Here is an 18,414-nt window from a genome sequence, read left to right as displayed (position 1 = left end):
GGGACGTGGGCTCACGGGTGGGCCTGGCATGCCATAGTGGACTGCGTTGAACTGGGAGAAACGTGAGGCTCGTGGCTGGTGGAAACCCATCCCTTGTAAGTCCTTCCTTCTCAGGAGCTGGAGTGAAGGTGTTCCTTGTCCGCCACCTGGGCAGCTGCACACTTCTGCCCTGGCGCTCTATGTCCTTTCTGTGGGCTCTGACCCAAGCACCTCACGGGTCAAAGTCAAGACTGTGACTCGGTTGAGTTGTTGGCACTGACACAAATCCCCGAGCGGGCAAGTGCAGGGCACGTGGCGCTGGCGGGGAATGTTTCTGCAGAAGCTTTGTGGCTAGAGAAGGTGTCAGGCTGCTTTGGTGGGGCTCTGAAGGAGACTTTAGACGAATGTGTAGCAGGGGATGCAATTCTTGCGTTTTGTTGAGGAGCTCTGGTGTTTTAGTGCTGTGTGGGCATAAATGGGCAGATCATTGCCGGGTCTGGAAAAGCAAGTGGGTAGAAGGGCAGAAAATACAAACCTGTACTCTGTTATTGCCTTGCTGTTTTATGGAAAGATAAATGAAGAATAAACTAGAAAAGATTGTCTATGAAGGTGCCAGTAAAATAACCTTTCCCTGTGGTGGCATAACTGTCTGTTTAGGTGAGCTTGATGGTCTTCAAGGTCACCTTGGAGAGGCCTGTCCATTTGAGATGAGTGCTGTGATGGGAGCCGTTGGCTCCTTGTTCTCAGAGACGTGCTCAGGGGAGCTGCTGGTCCCTGCTGCCAAGCTGTGGAGGCTCGCTGTGTGGGCAGGATGATGGTTGAGTGACAGCCTGCCTCTTGAATTTAGTGTAGGTGTGAAAAAGTTTCCAGTGTTGATGAAAACTCTTCTCATAATGCCCCAAAGGACTCCAGGAAGAGGCCTCCGTGTTTTTTTTTCATGCTGGAGACAGGTATATACGGGGAAGAAAGATCACAGATGAACACCAACCCCACTGACAAATCTCAAAATAAAGGAGGTCTTTCAGTTGTCCCCACAGCTTCTAATGTAATTTTGTTCAGGCTATTGATTAAGGTGAACTTAGTGAAATGTTCTAACACTCTGAATTGGTGAGCTGGATAGTAGATTTCACTACCTGTACATAAGAATAATGTGTTTGCCTCCTTTAGCTACTGGCATAAGTAGAATCATGGAATCATAGAACCGTCTAGGTTGGAAGGGACCTTTAAGATCACCAAGTCCAAGCATTAACCTAACACTGCCAAGTCCACCACTAAACCATGTCCCTCAGCACCACATCTACTTGTCTTTTAAATACCTCCAGGGATGGGGACTCAGCCACGTCCCTGGGCAGCCTGTTCCAATGCTTGACAACCCTTTCTGTGAAGAAATTTTTCCTAGTATCCATCCTAAACCTCCCCTGGCGCAACTTGAGGCCATTTCCTCTTGTACTATCACTTGTTACTTGGGAGAAGAGACCAACTCCCACTTGGCTACAACTACGTGAAAGGAGGTTGTAGGGAGTGATAAGGTCCCCCCTCAGCCTCCTTTTCTCCAGACTAATAGTAACCAGTTAAAAGGGCATCACATCAGGTTTTGCCTTAAGAAGAAGATGAAAAGATAATTGCTGGATAAGCAAGTGAGCATGGGGGACTGCAAGAGGGTAGCAGCTCAGCAAATGAGACAAGACTGGTTTTGAACCCGTAACAGTCTTCTTTCAGTCGGTCCAGTTTTAAGGCTGTCATCTCCCCTGGGCAGAGAAGGTCTCTCGGTCTCGGTGTTTCCTGGCTCTGAGAACTGACTCCCCTCTCCTGCGTGCGGCTGCGGGCAGCGAGGACAGGCCTTTGACTCTGGCTTACGGCTCGGCTTCTTACCCTGCATAAGCTGATCCGCTTTCAGTTTTGCTGGTATTCTGCTTGGCATTCTTTTTATGAAGTGTTTTTTTGTTTTGTAAAGACCTATTTATCCCTCCCTTCCCTGCACCAATGGAGATTTATTAGATCGCGTGGCAGCCTGCCATCTTCCTTATTAACCAAGCTTTTTCCCAAATAAACATGTTCCGTGTGTACACTGCCTCCTATTTATGATTTACTTCCCATTATAAAGCTACAATCTGCAATATTAAAAATAATACACAGACAGATGTTTATCAGAGGTTGAACAGGGTTTTATTGTACTGACTCTGGTATTTGTGGTTTATATTTCTTTAATCTCCAGCGAAGTGTGCTTCCTCCCACCCTCCCCAATTTACTACTTCTGCATCTTATTACCCTTATAACAGGTGATGATGCCCTTTAAACATATTTTCTTTCAGGCTGTTATGTGTTGCAATATGAAAGGGAGTATGAAGAAGTATGATGACATACTTAAAATGGAATCTTTACGTAAGAAATTAGAAATTAGGCCTTTATTCTAGTGATCTAGATCCACCCGGAGGCAAAGAGATTTTCGCCTTCTACTTCTCTGGTGCCAGCAGGGTATTTGATCACCCTCTGCTGGTTGTACTGCCAGGGCTGCTACCAATTCCCTGGATTTTGGGAGGGTGCCTTTACACTCTGGATAACTCCCAGACATCACTTAGGATTTTATTTTGTTTGTTTGTACTATGTTACTACGATTTAGCCAAACCAATTTGAGATCACTGGCTGCATGCACAGTTTTTTATTTTTTATTCGAACGGATGGAATAGAACTCTGCCCCTGGGTCAGATAATCATCTCAGAACAGTTAAATAAGTAGCTGTGACATGCATCGTAACAGTGGCCTAAACTACCATATTTTTTCAATATGACACTTTGTCGCTTTTTTTTTTCTTGGCCTGTGGTTGGATTTACATTACAAAAACAAACAGCACTTAGCTATAATTAAAAATGCCCTACAGTAAGTGGGATGACAAAACAATGGGAATGCTGTTCATATGGATGAAGTCAAGTGTAAATGAAGTCTAAAAGAATTAAGTTGAATGCAAGGATAAAATTATCTTGTTGGATAGGCACAGAAAATGTAAAATAAGCCTACCCAATACAGCAGATCTTGCATTTCACAATAAAAAACGCTGATCAGAGGAGTTTTTTGTATCACGAGACAAATCCATCTTTTGCCCTTGCATCAGAAACGTAGCCTTCAATTAACAATTTGAAATGCAGTCATATATTAATGGGTATTTGTGTGTAGAGAGTTTACACATACAAGTATCTACCTTAAACATGTGAACCATGTGCTTATTCATACTACGTGCATACAGTTTAGAAAAATAGGAAACATTCATAATAATATTCTTAGTATTCCTTTTTTCCCAAGGTAGTCTCGTTCTACCTGGAAGTATGCTTATTAAAACTTTATGTTGAAGAATCAGTATATCGGCAAGATAAATTTTAAAATTATGCTGCAGACATAATTACAAACATAGTAAGATAAAAGTGTAAGAAGGGCTGGTTTTTTCAGCCTCCAGTAGCTGTCATCTTGCTTCAGGTTTAGCTCTAGTCAGAGCCTTGCTGACCAACCTACTGATGTTTCACTAATTGCCACTTGAAAATGAAGAGGGAAACTGTCTAGCTTTGAAACATTATTCATGAAAGAAGGATCGTGCTGGCTTGTTTTCAAAACGGGAGCTTTTCCCCCTCTTGTCTAGACAAGCCAAGTACAGGACTTCGTGCTGAAAAGGGCGCTCTGGTGTGTCATTAGGCACATTGGTCTAGTCTGCACTGGTCTGGATTTCCCTGTCAGAGTGTTTTGAGGTCACTCCTAGTATTTCAGTACAGACCTCTGCAGGTCTGTTTGTTTACCAACTTTCAGTCTGACGATACGCTAATATTTGCTTCTGACTAGCTCCATCAACCTGACTTTGATCCTTTACAAGGAAGGATTCTCTTCTAGTTTTAGAAAAAACACACCCTGTTTAAATGCATTTACTACGCAAACTACTTCAAGGTACTGCATTTTTGTTTACAAGTCACAAATACCTGCTGCTAAGTATGTTCCGTGTTCAAAAGTATCTGTATTTTCATTGATTAAGCTGTTTAATTAATTTGTCCCATTCATACATTTTTCCTTTGAGTATTTCCTTCAGACTTCAACAGAACACGATTATACAGGGTAATTTTTGCACTTTCATGTCCTCCATCGGATATTAAATTTTGTTAGATTTACAAGTTGCTTTTGCATGTGCATGTGTTGTGGGTTGATCCCGGCCAGCAGCTAAGCACCTGCACGGCTGCTCGCTCGCCGCCCCTTCCTGCCCCACGGGAAGGGGAGAGAATAGGAAGAGCAACAGCAAAAACACAGCTTAGAAAGTGAAGGAAAGAGGGGAAAAAAGTCAGGCAAAGGCAGTCACTCATCACCTCCCTCCAGTAGACTGATGCCCAGCCCGTCTCTGAGCAACAGGAAGACAACCCCGCTTTTTTTTATTGCTCAGCATGATGCTGTATGGCATGGAGAATCCCTTTGGTCAGTTGTGGTCACCTGTCCTGGCTGTGTTGCCTCCTAGCCTCTTGCCTCCTCCCTGTGAGGAGCGGGGTGAGCAAAAAAGAAAGCCTTGACGCTGTGCAGGCACTGCTCAGCAATAGCCAAAACACTGGTGTGTTATCAACACTATTTTGGTCACAAATCCAAAACCCAGCACCATAAGGGCTATTATGAAGAAAGTTAACTCCATCCCAGCCATGCCCAGTACATGGTGACTGCTTTCTTGGCAGACAGATTTGGTGGGAGATCACAAGGCAAGATGATTTTGGCAACACGGGCCATTTTAAAATAAACACAGAATTCCTGCGGTATTGCGAGCAACCTTCCAGTCAACGTGGGCACATCAACAGGGGACGAGAGGCCTGATGACTTTTTTTATTCACCTTGACAATGGTGAATAATGGTGAATAATTCACCTTGACAATGGTTCCCAAATCTGAGGGAATGAGGAAGTAGCCATAAAAATTTACAGGAAAGGTTGATTGAGTCTGCTTTTTGAATTCAAATTTCTATGTGGTCCATTATCCAGGAAAAAAAAAAAAACACACCAAAAAACCAAAGCAAAACCAAACACCTTAGAGCACAATTTTTTTCCTCTGGTTAGTCCTCTTATGGTAATGTTAGTTAAAAACCAGAACTTTAAAACTTTAATAGAGTGACAAAAATTCAATGCTTCATTTGGTTTTTTGTCTGAAGACTGTATAATCTGGTGGCAAATAGAAATGGAAAGTTCTTAGCTTTAATTGCTTTTGAGTTGACATCCTGCTTGAGAACTTTATATCATCCATGGGGGAAGCGTGGAAAGCTTTGTATCAGGACTCAACACAAAGACACAGGAAAGAATTAAAAATTGTAGCCAAAGTAACAGGCCAAACGTTTTAACTTCAAGCAATATGGTGTTTGATATTTGTCTTTCAAATAGAAGCAGTATGTCCTTTACCCCTCTAATTTCACCCTGTGTTATATTCCTCATTTAAGATCCTTGAAAGTTTGAACCCTTTCAAGCCAACTTTTCTAATCTTCCAAGGCAGCTTTGTTCTTTTCTTGTTCCAGTTTCTTACTTCATGAAGTTGCAGAAATGGGTTGTAATTATCAGATTGTTAATATTGAGACTGATCTTTAGAGTCTCCTTTCCGAAAGTAACTGTTAATGACCTTCTTAGTTCCTTAGGTTTCAAAGGCTTACTCCGGTTATGAAATTTTTAAACTCTATACTCAAAACAGAAAAACTAAGCCCTTAAATGCCTCTTCAGCTCTTTGTTGTAGCAGAGAAGGACAGGGTGACAAAGGAGCAGGGGAAAAAATTTTGTTTGTACAGTATTTTATTGTACAATTTGAGTAGTTCAGGTATTACAGGGTTGGACTGAAAAAGCTTAAATCTTGAGGACCTTCTTTAGGCAAATACTCACTGATTTTTAAGTGCAGTTTGACCAAGTGGAATGAAAGGATAGATTTTTTTTTCCAGAGGAAATGCTTGTTTTTCTTGCATAGTATTTTATGGCTTTTATTTATATTCCTAAGTAGCATTTTATGTGTTGCACATGTTGATGTATGTATTTTTGCAGCAGCAGATTCTTGCTGGTACATGTACCAAAATGCCATTAATACTGTTGATGAAAAGTGTTCAGAGTGAAGTCCGCAAATCACTTTTACCTACAAAGCACATTTCCTAAGAAAAATTATTTCGTTCGCTTTCCCAATTTATTTTTCCCCTTATTCACTATTGCTTTGCTTATGTTACACATCAGATTTGTGTGGGTAAGTATCGCACCTCGGTAACTGTTTTAGGGGCTTTTTAGAACTATAGGTCCTGTTGTCTCAGTTCAGAGCAAGTAAGGGCTGTGAATATTAAAGAAAGGCTCTTGTTGATACTGTTGAAGCTGAACAAGTGCTGTCTCTTTGCTGGGAAGGACCAGTGACCACCTCTCTTAAGCAGAATCAGCCAACCCAAACTGCAGCCCTTGGGGAAGCCCGGTGTTCAGGGCATGGCACCGCTTTAATGAACTACTTGTGAGTGTTCCTTGGGTTTAATTCTGTCTGCTTTGCCTTTGCTTGTGAACGAGAATGGCCAGAATTTGTCAACGTGCTGGAAGTGTAATCATTAAATTATAATTTGTCTAGATATAATATGTCCTCTGTTCTATATGTGTAGTGTATTTAACTTTGGAACAAGCCTAGTGAGAAAGCTCTTTATAATTGCTTGAATATTTTTTGTGAACATTTCTTAATTACATCTCAAATACTTACTATAAAGCTTCGTTTCTGGAAGTGACATTTAAATGATCAGTTTAGCAGAAGGGCAATGGAATTTTAATTATCAACCATAGTAGACATCCTTAGTACATTAAGCCTTATTTAAATACTGAGGTTTTACAGCTTCAGACAGAAGACAAGTCAGTCAGACGGAAGCCCTGTCTGACTGGGCTCTGAAAATTAAAGAAAAAACATCCAAGATGACAAGGCACTGGACTATAATTCCTATAAAAAGCTAGCACTGGTTAGCACTTAGTCTTTACCAGTAAACAAATGGCCAAGGATGGAGGTAATGTCATCCTTGTCTGAAGGGGTGACTGCGTAGCTCTCCTGTCGGTGGGAGACAAGGTAAAGAGTTTTCCCTTGATGTTTGTTTTTTAGGAGCTAGATATCAGTCTAGTGAGGGATCTTACACGGGTTTTGTTAGCCAGCCTGTATCCTTTTGCAGAGAAAGGGAGAGAAGAAGGAACTTGAGGCAACAAAGTTTTTAATACTTGGTCTCGTAGGAATTGTTCTCATGATTGAACGATATTTAGGGGAAACAGTTCTTTTCTTTGTAATGAACGAAATGTACAAAATATGGCATGCCTGCTTATAGCGTTCAGCCACTTTATAGAGGCTTTAGAAGTTTACTGACTTTGTTAAGCAAACTGGCATGTGGGAGTTCAATGTGCAGACTGAGTGCTTGATTGTAATTAGTTGGGAGACTGGCAAATTGGCTTTGGGAAGGCAGTTAAGGAATAATTGTCTGTGTCTGGACAGGATTGTTCCTGGTTACAAACTATACCGCTGCCTTACAGCTGATGCTGTTTTACATTGTGCAAGAGTTTTTTAATATGCAACAATTATTATTTTTATTCATAGTGCTGTCTTGCCCTATATACGCAAGGTGCCACACAAACATGCATGAGAACACAGTCTTTGTTCCAAGTGAATTGTAATCGACATGAACTACAAAAAAATATTGTCTGGTTTTTAAGAAGAAGTTTAATTTCCCTAAACGGCAAATCTGGTTTACTAGTGGATTGATTCTGGTGATCTAGAACGTGTCACGTATATATTTATACATGCAATGCTTACAAATACTATATTATTTATTCTGGGGATGAAGTTCCAAAGACCCATCCACCACGATAACATCTACTTGAAAAAGACTGCTTCTCATATCAGTCGTTCTAGCAGTGAAGAAGGTAAGCACCAGTTCCCTCACAAATTTCTGTTTTGGTTTCTTTTTTGCCTTTCAGAGTGCAAATTCACCTGCGCCAGTGGTAAATGCTTGTATCTTGGTTCATTGATTTGTAACCAACAGAATGACTGTGGGGATAACAGTGATGAAGAGAACTGTCTGCTTGTAACAGAGCATCCACCTCCAGGCATCTTTAGCTGTAAGTACTGTCTCTTTGTGTGCATCTGTGTATCTATGTATGTCGAATATGTCTCTACCTCAGAAATCAGTCTGTTCGGCAACTTGGTCTGCAGTATGATATCTGGGGGGGATGAGACAGAGGAAGTAAATACTGTTTTTCTCTGAAGCAGCAGTGATTTGTAACATGCTTTCTCTAGGTTTTTAAGCCTGGAAAGTTGTAGTTGTGCAGACGGAGTTTGTGCCGCAGATATTGATGTTCTAATCATATGGATCATATGTGACTTCTGAGAAAGAAAGCGTAATGTATAAATGACTAAATAATTTGTTTTCCAACGTTCTAAAAAACATTTTGTGCTTTGTCTGTTTGACAGTCTTTATATGTTATTAAGACTACTAAGAAAGGCTTTTGGAGGTATATATTTAAAATAGCTTTAGTTGCTATTCTTTGGTGCATAAGTATCTCACGCAGAGTGCCAGAGTTTATCACCAGAATCGCTCTCTTAGTGTTTTGCCCTCAGTGATGTACACTAAAATCAAACTTTGATTTTGTTTTTGTATAATTGCAATAATTTATTTTTAAACCACAATTCAGCTTTCTGGATGGGGGAGGAATTTTCTAATAATGCTTCTGGTCTACAAATGCAATAGAAGTGCTGTTAGATTACTTACTACTTTCTGAATGGTTTGGTTCTGGCCATACTGACGTCCCTCAGCATGCTGTTTCACCTAGGGTTGTGAGATGACTTAGGAATATCTGTGTTACTTCTGTTGTTATTAATAATAGGAATTACAAGCGGCATGTATCTGTGATTTTTGTACGAATGCATGTGCCATTAGGTAGGACTGAATCACTGGAGTGGATTCATAATAGAAGATGAAGTCAGGTGTTGGATATGCACCTTTCCTCCTCTGCCCTCCAACCTCCAATTGAACATCTGTCTAAATGTTGTACTGTATATCTTTTTAAATCTTGTACTTTGTGGTACTTTGGTACCTCTGCAGTGATTTCAGAGGTTTTGAAATAATAATGGCCTACATATACTTTTATATTATTTCATTTTATTTTTGTTTCAATTTGATTTTTGTAGTGGATCCCTTTCCAAAGCCCCAGGAATAGCCGAAGGCTTTGGTGATGGGTCCAAATCAAAATGTCACATGTCTCTGCTCAACTTGGCTTTTAAGTTGTAAAAAGGTTATGCCTTCTTATTTGTGCATGCGAAACTTGTAAGCATACCTTTAAAGTTCAAATAGAGGAATTTTTTTGACTGGGTTACTGTACAGCTCTTCTCTTAAACTGAGCCAGCGCAACCGTTTGCCCAAAAGGAGCCATGAAAACCACTGCGGTAGCAGACGGAGGGAAGGACTTTGGTGACAAGCAGCAGTTGGGGCATCACAGGTGGTGGCCCTGCATAGCTGCGGTGGGACGGAGGCAGCCTCTGAGTTCCTAGGTGGAGTCCTATGTGGAACTCCAAAAGCCTCCTTCAGCTTGAGGTGTGATAGCCAGGGCACCATTGGTTTTTCAGTACGCCCCGTTCCTGTGTCAATCGAGCACGATGACAGCAGCGTGTTGGCACTGCGTGCTGGCCTTTTCCTCAGGAGGCCTTTGGACTGTAGAAATGGTTACTTGCGTGATCCAGGATCTGCAAACTTTCTGGTCTCCTCCTAGGACACATCCCTCCCATCAGGCATTGCAGAAGCCAGGCATGCCTGGAAGGGAGCAGCGCTGGTCAGCTGGCAGGTCATCCATCCTCTTTGCCTCCAGCGGTGTAAAGTTTATCCGGACAAAACACGACAAAACGTGTCTGCAAAAAACCTTCAGTGGCAGGTTTCCTACTGCTTGCACAGGAGCTTCAGTTGGCGCCTTTTATGGCCCTGTCTCTGGGAAGTTGTGCAGGTCAAAGTGGCGGCATTTGTCTCACTTTTCAGTGGACATGGATGAAAAGTGTTTGCTTCCTTCTGAAATCAGCCTTTTACAGACATGAGGACTGTTACCACCCGTCTGTCACCTTCTGGGAGGGTTTAAAAAAACCAAAACCTAAATAAACCCAAGTTCTTTCACATGAATTATGTTTGCTTAAATCAGTTATATTTGTTATTTTTTTCTGACTCCTCCTGAAATATGGTGTCCAATAGTCCTACTTCAGACCTCCCCCGTGCTGACTGAAGAGGAATAATGAGGTAAACAGTTCAAGAAGTATATTTGCTGATTTTGTAACAACATTGCAAATGAGTTTGTACAGGAAATACTTGATTTATTAGTAGGAGCATTCCGAAGTGTTTAAATTTTTGATTACCTTGTGGCAGAGAGGGCAGTTCATTATTTGGTGTGTTTGGGGATATTGATAATGACTGTGCTTTTTCATTGCAATAGGGACTGTGCGACAAGTGCTGGTAAATAAAGGGACTTCTTGTTTTAACTGAAAAGGCCAAAACCCAGTGAAACAGGGTGCTAATGGTGAAACAAAGAGAAAAAGGATCAAAGCCAGATGGAAAATCATACAACCAGAAGCAGTGTTTAAAACAAATGAGGATTAGTGATATTTATCATGTTCTGGCTATTAAGCAGGCTGTTACATGGTAGAAATCAGTGCCAACTGGTAATAGGAAAGAGCATTATTACGAATGTGGCAGTTGGTTGCATTGGCTTATTCCAGCCTTGAAAAAATGTTTCTGGAATACTTGTTGAAGTGAGGTCCCCAGGCCTTAGAGGGATGACATGTTGAATTAAGGAACTTGTGCATGCTTTTGCTCAAATGATTTTAATGGGGATCCCTACCAGAGTACACCAGAGTATACGTGCCTGAAATGTCCCAGCTGACGAGGCTACCTTCCAGCACAGGACTACATATATTCTTTGGCCTCTCATTAGTGACAAGAAGGTAATACAGCTCTATAAGAAGAAAATTACTCTAAAAAAAAAATCATCACTTGAGGAACTGTAAAGCAGGAATTTCTTTCTGGTCAGTGTTACGCATCAGCTCTGTTCTTGCACCTTCTTGCTTGTGCACAGTTCTTGAATGGGCAGGAAGCTGTTGGAAGGAGCCACATGTGAGTGTGTGCTGGTCCACGTCCGAACAGGGTGGCCTGCTCCTCCCTGGGACTGCCCCTGTCTTTACCTAGAGCACGTTGGCGTTGCTATGGTTTGCCTTCCCCTCTGCTGTTTCTTCAAAGAATCCTTTCCTCTTACTGTATTCAAGCCTTCTATCCTCCCGTGGTGGAAAGATGATTCATCTCATTTCACAGTAATACATACACTGCCCCCAAATGATGTCTAAATAAATAAATTTTCATATGGAAGTTCTGTATCAGTTCATTTAAGCAGTACGTGCCGTGTTAGCGGTAGCCCATATTTCCTGGCTACTGAAGCATTTCTCATTTGTGTTCTTGCCAGCAGCCAAATCCAGGATGTCTCGTTGGAGCTTATTGTATAGCTTAGTTAAGTTGCATGAGCAGTGGTATAGAAGGATATTTTTTGTGGGTGACCTGCTCCCTGGATCTCGTGATTACAGCAGACGCTATCTCATTGTGTTAGAGGAGTTTAAATCTCCCACACCTGGTGTTCCTCTCTCCTTGCTATTCTTACTTGTCTCCAATGTGAAGGCTGTTAACTCAGTCTTTTAAATGTTGCTACTGGATTCTATAAGATGTCTTATGTGTGCAAAGTTAAACAAAACACGTATTTTTTTGTAGCCCTTTGGTTTTATTTGGCTTTATTTATTACTTGGTTCCTCTGCTGACTTGTAGGTGGAGTTCCCTTACGCTGCTACGCGGGCAATTTAGTCTGTACAGCACAGAGAAATTGGAGGGCAGCCGGGGAAAACCTGCACCAGCTCCAAGGTGTGTTAGAGCCTGGTTTTAGACAGCACGAGCTGCAGTCCAGCGAGTTGCTCAAAATAAGTGCTACGGCATTTAAGCCAAACATGTTAAGGCAACGGCTTGCTTGGTTTACAGTGGGATTTTTAACACAGGTTTGGTGATGCGTGTTGAAGCCTAGCTCCCCCTCCTCCATGAGGACATGGGGGCTACTGCACGTTTCCCCACAGGTAGCCTCCTGCAAAGTAGCCCGTGTCCACTTAACTGTTTTTATTTTCATCAACTATGAAGACTTACTGATCGGGATAATGGAAGTGACTGTTCTTTTGTCACTACTTGGAGGTCGAGGGTGTATTTAACAGCTCAAAGCCATGATGGGAAAAATGAGGTGAAGAATAGGATTTTAAACATTGCAGACTTGGCCTTGGCGGCAGCTTGCCGCTCCACGCGGCCCACAAAATTTGGACTCCGAGGAATTGAAACAATGTGCCTGCTTCTAGCAGGACACAGTTCATTTGTTCGAGCTTTTCCCTTTGTTTCGCAACAAATGATCAGCCTGCCTTGTTCTGCTAAAAGTAAATTGGATTTTGAAATGGGAAGTGTAGTCTGTTGTCTGCTTGCAGACTGCGGTGTCCAAGTCATGTCTAATTGAGAAGGGTTGCAATGGCGGAGATTTTAGTTCTTTAATTGTTTGGTGGAAAACAGTACAGGTAGTTATCTCTGCTGTGGTCTGTATGCGTTCGTGGGCATGCGAAACACAAATATTGACATGCATGAGAATTTGAAGAAGAGTAAAAGAAGGGAGAACAAATCCTTCTTGTCATGTGAAAATTATGTCTACATCAAATTTCAAGTTGTCAGCATTGATGGAGGTGATGTGTCATGGCTGTTTTGGCATAGAAGAGTTTGCTGTAGGAGTTCATTTTCCTCTGCAAGGTAAAAAAACCCAAACAAATCAAATATATAGCTCTCCCTTTCACCACCCCCACCTACTTCTGTCGGCTCTGAGCCTTGTAGGGATCTGCAGGGGGTTGGAGAATGATTCTGTTTTAAAAACAAAAAGCTCAATCAAAGGAAAATATTTTGTTTAAAGAGACCTTTGGCATCCCCCTCTAACTGTGACACTGAAATTGCACAGATAAAAACAACCGCTTAGATTTACATTTTGATTGTGCTTCTGCTTTCATGTGTGCCGGGCTGTCCCACTTCAGGTGAAATTTATCCATTTCTTTAAATATTTAGCAGTCTAGCGTTGATGTTAATGAAAGTCTGGCACTGCTATTTTGAGCATTGCAACAATGATAGTAATTTTCAGTGTCAGATTACTGCTTCTCGGAGGAAAAGGGAGATGGGAGGAGGGAAGAGCAGAGAGAGGGGAAAAAAAAAAAAATTGTTTCGGGTCTAATAGAGTTTGTCATCAGCCTGGCTGTGCCAGACAGATGGATCATGAATACTGTCTAGACGCTCTCTGCCTGAGTGGAGCTGTGGTCTCTAAGGACAAGCAATGAGACGCCGGCTTAAGTGACTGGGGAAAGTCAGGACGTGCTCCCCTCTAATCAGTTACTGATCCGGGCTGATCCTGCCCCGCCGAGCGGGAGGAGAGGACAGGCCCCGCTGGTGCTGGGAGAGAGACGGTCAATACCCATCTCGGCTGAAACTTGGCGGGCAGGGGGCTTTAGAGGGGGGGGGAAGGAGAGGGATGGTGTTACGGCGCTATTGATTTCAGCTGCATCGGCCCAGGGAGCGCGGGGTGATGGAGCTGGGAGTGTAGATCTCGGGAGGGGGTGGATTGGGAGAGCCATCATCTGGCATAACACATGCATAAAACTGCTCGGTCACCTGTATTTATTGATTGGTTTAGTCACATTATACGCTTGAAAAGGCTTATTTTACTTGCTTACTTTTCCTTGATTTGGCCCACTTGTTCAGAAGGATTGGTTTCTTCTCCTTACCTGGGGCTCCGTATGTCCCCGGCTGTTAAGATGAGGTTACGCGAGGCTGCCTACGGTTTGGAAAGGGGAAGCTGTGTTAACCAGGTGAGACCCGTAGCCTAGGGCAGATCTTGCACTATTTAGTGATCTCTCATGCTGTTACTTGTCCTTTCTCTGTCACTAAGCGCAATTAATGACAAGGAAATAAAAAATTCTGATGTAGACAGAGCAATAAATATTTTTTGACTGGTGGAGTTGTAATAAAAACTTAATTTGATGCATATGCTAACTTCTTTAAAAAACAAGAGGTTTTCTGAGTTTTGCATTATAAAATAAGCCATAGCATTCTGGATTTTAGTTCTGTGTGTATATAACTACATACTAGATAGATAGCTATTTTTATTTAGAAAATCCAGTTGGTTTTCAGCCTGTAGTTCAGTCTTGTTTCTTAAAGTGCTATAAGCAGGTCCTGTGCTTTGTTTTGAAATTTCACCTTTGCGTATTTTTGAAGTACGTCATGGAACATAAGCAGTTAAGATGAGCTTGAAAATTTAAAAAAAAAATGGCAAAACATTAGGGTGAATGTTGTGTTTTCCTTTAACATTTTGTATGTGTTTTTAAAAATACTGTATTTCCTGGTGTTTAATAAATGAAGTAGAACGCTTGTCCCATGAATTCTGTAACAAAACTGCAGTGGAATTCAGTAATGCTACAGTTTACCCATTCTTCATCTGGAGCCTTACAGTATTAGTGACTCTGACAAGCCAGACACACGTGTACGGGGCCAATAACAACCACAAAATACGCTGGTACGACATCAGGTATCTGCATCTGCTTACAAACAGGGCTGAACTCGACTCCTGGTAAGGAATTTCCATTTCACAAAGTTTCCAGCGGAACATTAATCATATTTTTACAGTTAATGAGAAAAAAAAATAAAAGCTCACAGTGCCCTGCAGATGAAAATGTGGGAATTTCAGTAGCTCTGAAATGCTATATTATTCGTTTGCAAAGTATGTAAGTCAGTTGTATCACTTTTAACCAAAATCTAGAAACAACATTTGTTAGAACTGTTTGTGTTTGTTCTTCATGCACATTTCATTCACTCCTTCAATTCCTGTTAGCTTTCAGGACACTTCATCTAGTACTAAACATTAACGGTTTAGTACAATTACGCCTGGTAATGCTTTTGCTTTCTCCTGTTTCCTTTTTCTGCTACTGATTTCTTACAGATTCAAAAAAGAATATTAAGTGCTTAAAACGTACCGTGTGTTCAAATCTTCATTCAAAGACTGTTTTTAGGTATCTGAGAGAGTGCCTAAACTTCAGTCTGGAAATCTCAAGAGCAGTAGTGCCAGGCGTGATGTGACTTTCTATCTCACAGGTATGCTTGGCTCTGCAAGAGACAGGAGCTCCTTGTGGACCGCTGTGAGGCAGGGAAATGGCCTCCCACAGACTCTGAGGGCACCCTTCTTCAAACTGTTTTCTCCACCAGAAGTGCATGGTAGCAAAAATGTTTCATCAGTGCAGGCCTAAAACTAAAGTACAAGAACCACAGCACAGTATCATGCCACGGGCACAATTCTCCCCCTGGAGAGAGGAAGAGAATAAACTGTGAGACAGTTATTTTCAGACGTTATTTCACATACGAGTAGTAGATGCTCAGGCACGACATCAGAAATCATAGACTGGAACTGAACAACTTCTGTTGATTTTATTCTCAGTCCACATTAGTAAGTATTGTTCATTGCTGTCCTTCCTCTCTACATTTTCATTTGCAGGGGTCACACTGTACAGCGCGCCAGGAGCTGCCTGGCTAAATCTCTGTAAGTTTTACCCGCAGGTCTGAAATCCTCCTGAAATGCTCCTGTCTCTTGCAGAGCCAAGCATACCTGTGAGATAGATAGAAAGTCACATCACGCCTGACGCTACTGCTCTTGAGATTTCCAGACTGAAGTTTAGGCACTCCCTCAGATGCCTAAAAACAGTCTTTGAATGAAGATTTGAACGCACAGTACACTTTGAGCACTTAAAATTCTCTTTTGCATCTGCAAGAAATTTTAAAGCCACTGCTCTTCTCTGTGGCTCATTCAGTCCACATTGGTTATCGCTGGTAAATGCTCGTTAGGAGCACTGCCTTTGTGCTGTGCCTGCACTTGGCTAATATAAGCTTAGAGGAGCCGTCACAAACTATTTCTTCTGTACAGCATCGGAAGCTGTTCAGGTGTTTAGGTAGTATGAAGATTACTTACATTTTCATATGGTTTAGCACGTGCTTTGAGGCTGCTTTTTTAAAAAGAAAAAATAATTTTAAAAAACTCCTCACAAAAAAAAGGGACAGAGTCAAACTAGACAACCTTCCTTCTGTAGGAATGCTGCAGACTGGGATGTTTGATTGCTTTTCATTCTGCAGATGCGTATCTGACCCTTTATCTCCAGAAACTCTTCATCTCCCTGATGAAATGAACCACCTTAATTTTTCTTAAGCAGGCTCATCCTCTCCTTCTGTTTTAAAGTAACAGCTGAGATGAAGGTGAATTGTGAGTTTTCTTGTATGTTGTGGTATAAATAAGTGCACGCTGAAAATTTTCTGTCTGAAGTTTCTGTGTAACGTAATATATAGCATCATGTTTGTGTTCAAAGAAATCCCTGCTTTTCAGTGATCTCTGTGGTCTGTATTGTGCATGAAATGATGTTTTTCCATATCATGTAGTGTTTAACCAAAGCACGTTGCTTTGGCCATTAGTCTGCAGCTTTTTTTCTCAGACTGGAAAGCCTGAGAAACCCGATTTTCTCCACAGTTTTGCAAGTGTTGGAAACCGGCATAAGCCAGTGTTGCCCCTTGTGGTCGCTCCCTCAGTTGTCCCTGTGCAAATGTTTGTGCAGCCACACAGGACTTGGGTGGGAGAGCCAGTCTGGTTCTGATGAACTCTGAGAAACTTCCACTTTGTTTTGGCCGGTGTCACGTCTATGCTTCTGTTCTCAGCTCAACTGTGCAAACTCTTGTGCCGGCACAAAGCAGAGGGCAGTACAAGTGCCTCCATTCGGTGGTGGTTTATCCTTGACTGGTTTAAGGTTTCCATGAAATGGTAGCGGTAGTAAATGCGCTAGTCCTTCCCTCACTAAAGTATATATGCTTAAAGATCTTTCCCTGTATACAAGAGAGTTTGGGAATTAAGAGCTAACTGTTGCTTTCCCCCTTCTCCCCCATTCTGAAAATCTCATCGTTTGTCCCTTTTTGTTACAGAGAAATGAAACAGAAGAATGAAGCATCAGAAGGGGTCTCTCGTGACCGTTCATGGGCTTGGGTTCATTTGGAATGAACCCATGCTAGTATAATGAAATATAACATTTCAATAACAAAGTCCAGTTTGGCTTAAGACGTGGGGCTTTATTGGAATAATGTTAGCTAGTTAAATGATTTCATAGGAACCAGCTGTCCTGGGTCAGATCAAAGGCCCAGCTAGCCCAGTATTGAATCTGGCACTGGCCAGTTGCAGATGCTAAGTGAAAGAGTATAAGCAAATTAGATAAACAGTTGTGCTTTTCCCAGTAAACCCAGTTCCTTGGAGGAATGCTGCACTGCTCTGCGTGAGGAGCATGGGATTTCTGTCCTCCTGAGAGAATTCGACATTTAGAAGGGGCAGGAACTGAGGTGAAGAGGAAATGTCTCATTTCATAAGTGTAAGAATGAGAGAAGAGCCTTCAACCCTTCCCTAACCAGAAGATGTGTGGGCACATTGGTTTCTTCTATATTCAGCACATACTTTTCATGTTAAGGCATTTTGAATGTAGGACGCAAGCTTGAAAGTGCTGAATTCATGTCAACCCGAAAGACTCTTTACCTGGGTCTTTTCACTGATTTTGTGAGGAACAGATATTTTTAATTTCTCTAAGCTTACTCGGTTTTTTTCTGAGTGGTGGTGGAGTTGTTTTGGTCAGGATTTATGGACTGTGTGACAGCTTTAATAGTGAAACCAAGTCCATCTTGTGAGGAAAGTAAGCTTAAATTTGGCTTGACCGTTTAAAAACACAAACGCGCACAGAAAGCCTACTGCATGTAGAAAACACAGTTGTCACCTGGGACTGTGTAGCACCCAGGCATCAGATACGTGTGTGTATATTACAGCAGGCTTCCACTCATTTTTGTTTTATTTCCATACACGTTGTATGCAAACGTAAGGAGTGAATACAGACTGCTTAGCATTAAGAAAAATACCAGCAACATAGAAAGATCTGTACCTCAGCTCCTGTGAAAACATAAATTGGGATTTCTATCTTTGTTTAAAAATACCCACTCTTTTAATTATAGGTTTAGGGTTAAAAATCAAGGCTAATATATTTTTTTCACATTCTGTTTAGACCATAAACGAGACAGTTGACCAACTGTTTGTACTGAGCCACTGTTAGGAGCTAAAGGAAAACAGATATCAGAGTGAGTTGTTAAATTAATTGCATTTTGTATGTGATTGATAAATGTCTTTTCTCTAACTTAACAATACAGTTTAAGAGGCTAGAGAGCAATGAGTAACACAGTGTTAGTCCAACCATACATGATAAGATCGCAGCCCTGCTTATCTTTCCAGCGGTATTGCTCCACTGGTGGCTTCCT

At 41.6% G+C, this 18,414-nt stretch overlaps 1 protein-coding gene across 4 annotated transcripts in view; it reads left to right on the top strand.

The window, feature by feature from the left end:
* Positions 1-18,414, top strand: part of LDLRAD4 (low density lipoprotein receptor class A domain containing 4) — a 296,688-nt gene that overhangs the window by 134,070 nt on the left and 144,204 nt on the right. For all 4 annotated transcript variants that reach the window (XM_063326474.1, XM_063326470.1, XM_063326471.1 and 1 more), the window contains one exon: positions 7,937-8,077. In XM_063326474.1, the coding sequence (XP_063182544.1) occupies positions 7,937-8,077 (141 nt within the window). The remainder of the gene's footprint in view (positions 1-7,936; positions 8,078-18,414) is intronic.

This window comes from Chroicocephalus ridibundus, chromosome 2 (assembly GCF_963924245.1).
Source record: "Chroicocephalus ridibundus chromosome 2, bChrRid1.1, whole genome shotgun sequence".
Classification (NCBI taxonomy): Eukaryota; Metazoa; Chordata; class Aves; order Charadriiformes; family Laridae; genus Chroicocephalus; species Chroicocephalus ridibundus.
Note: the sequence above shows the minus strand (reverse complement) of the source record. Positions and strands in the feature narration are given on the sequence as shown.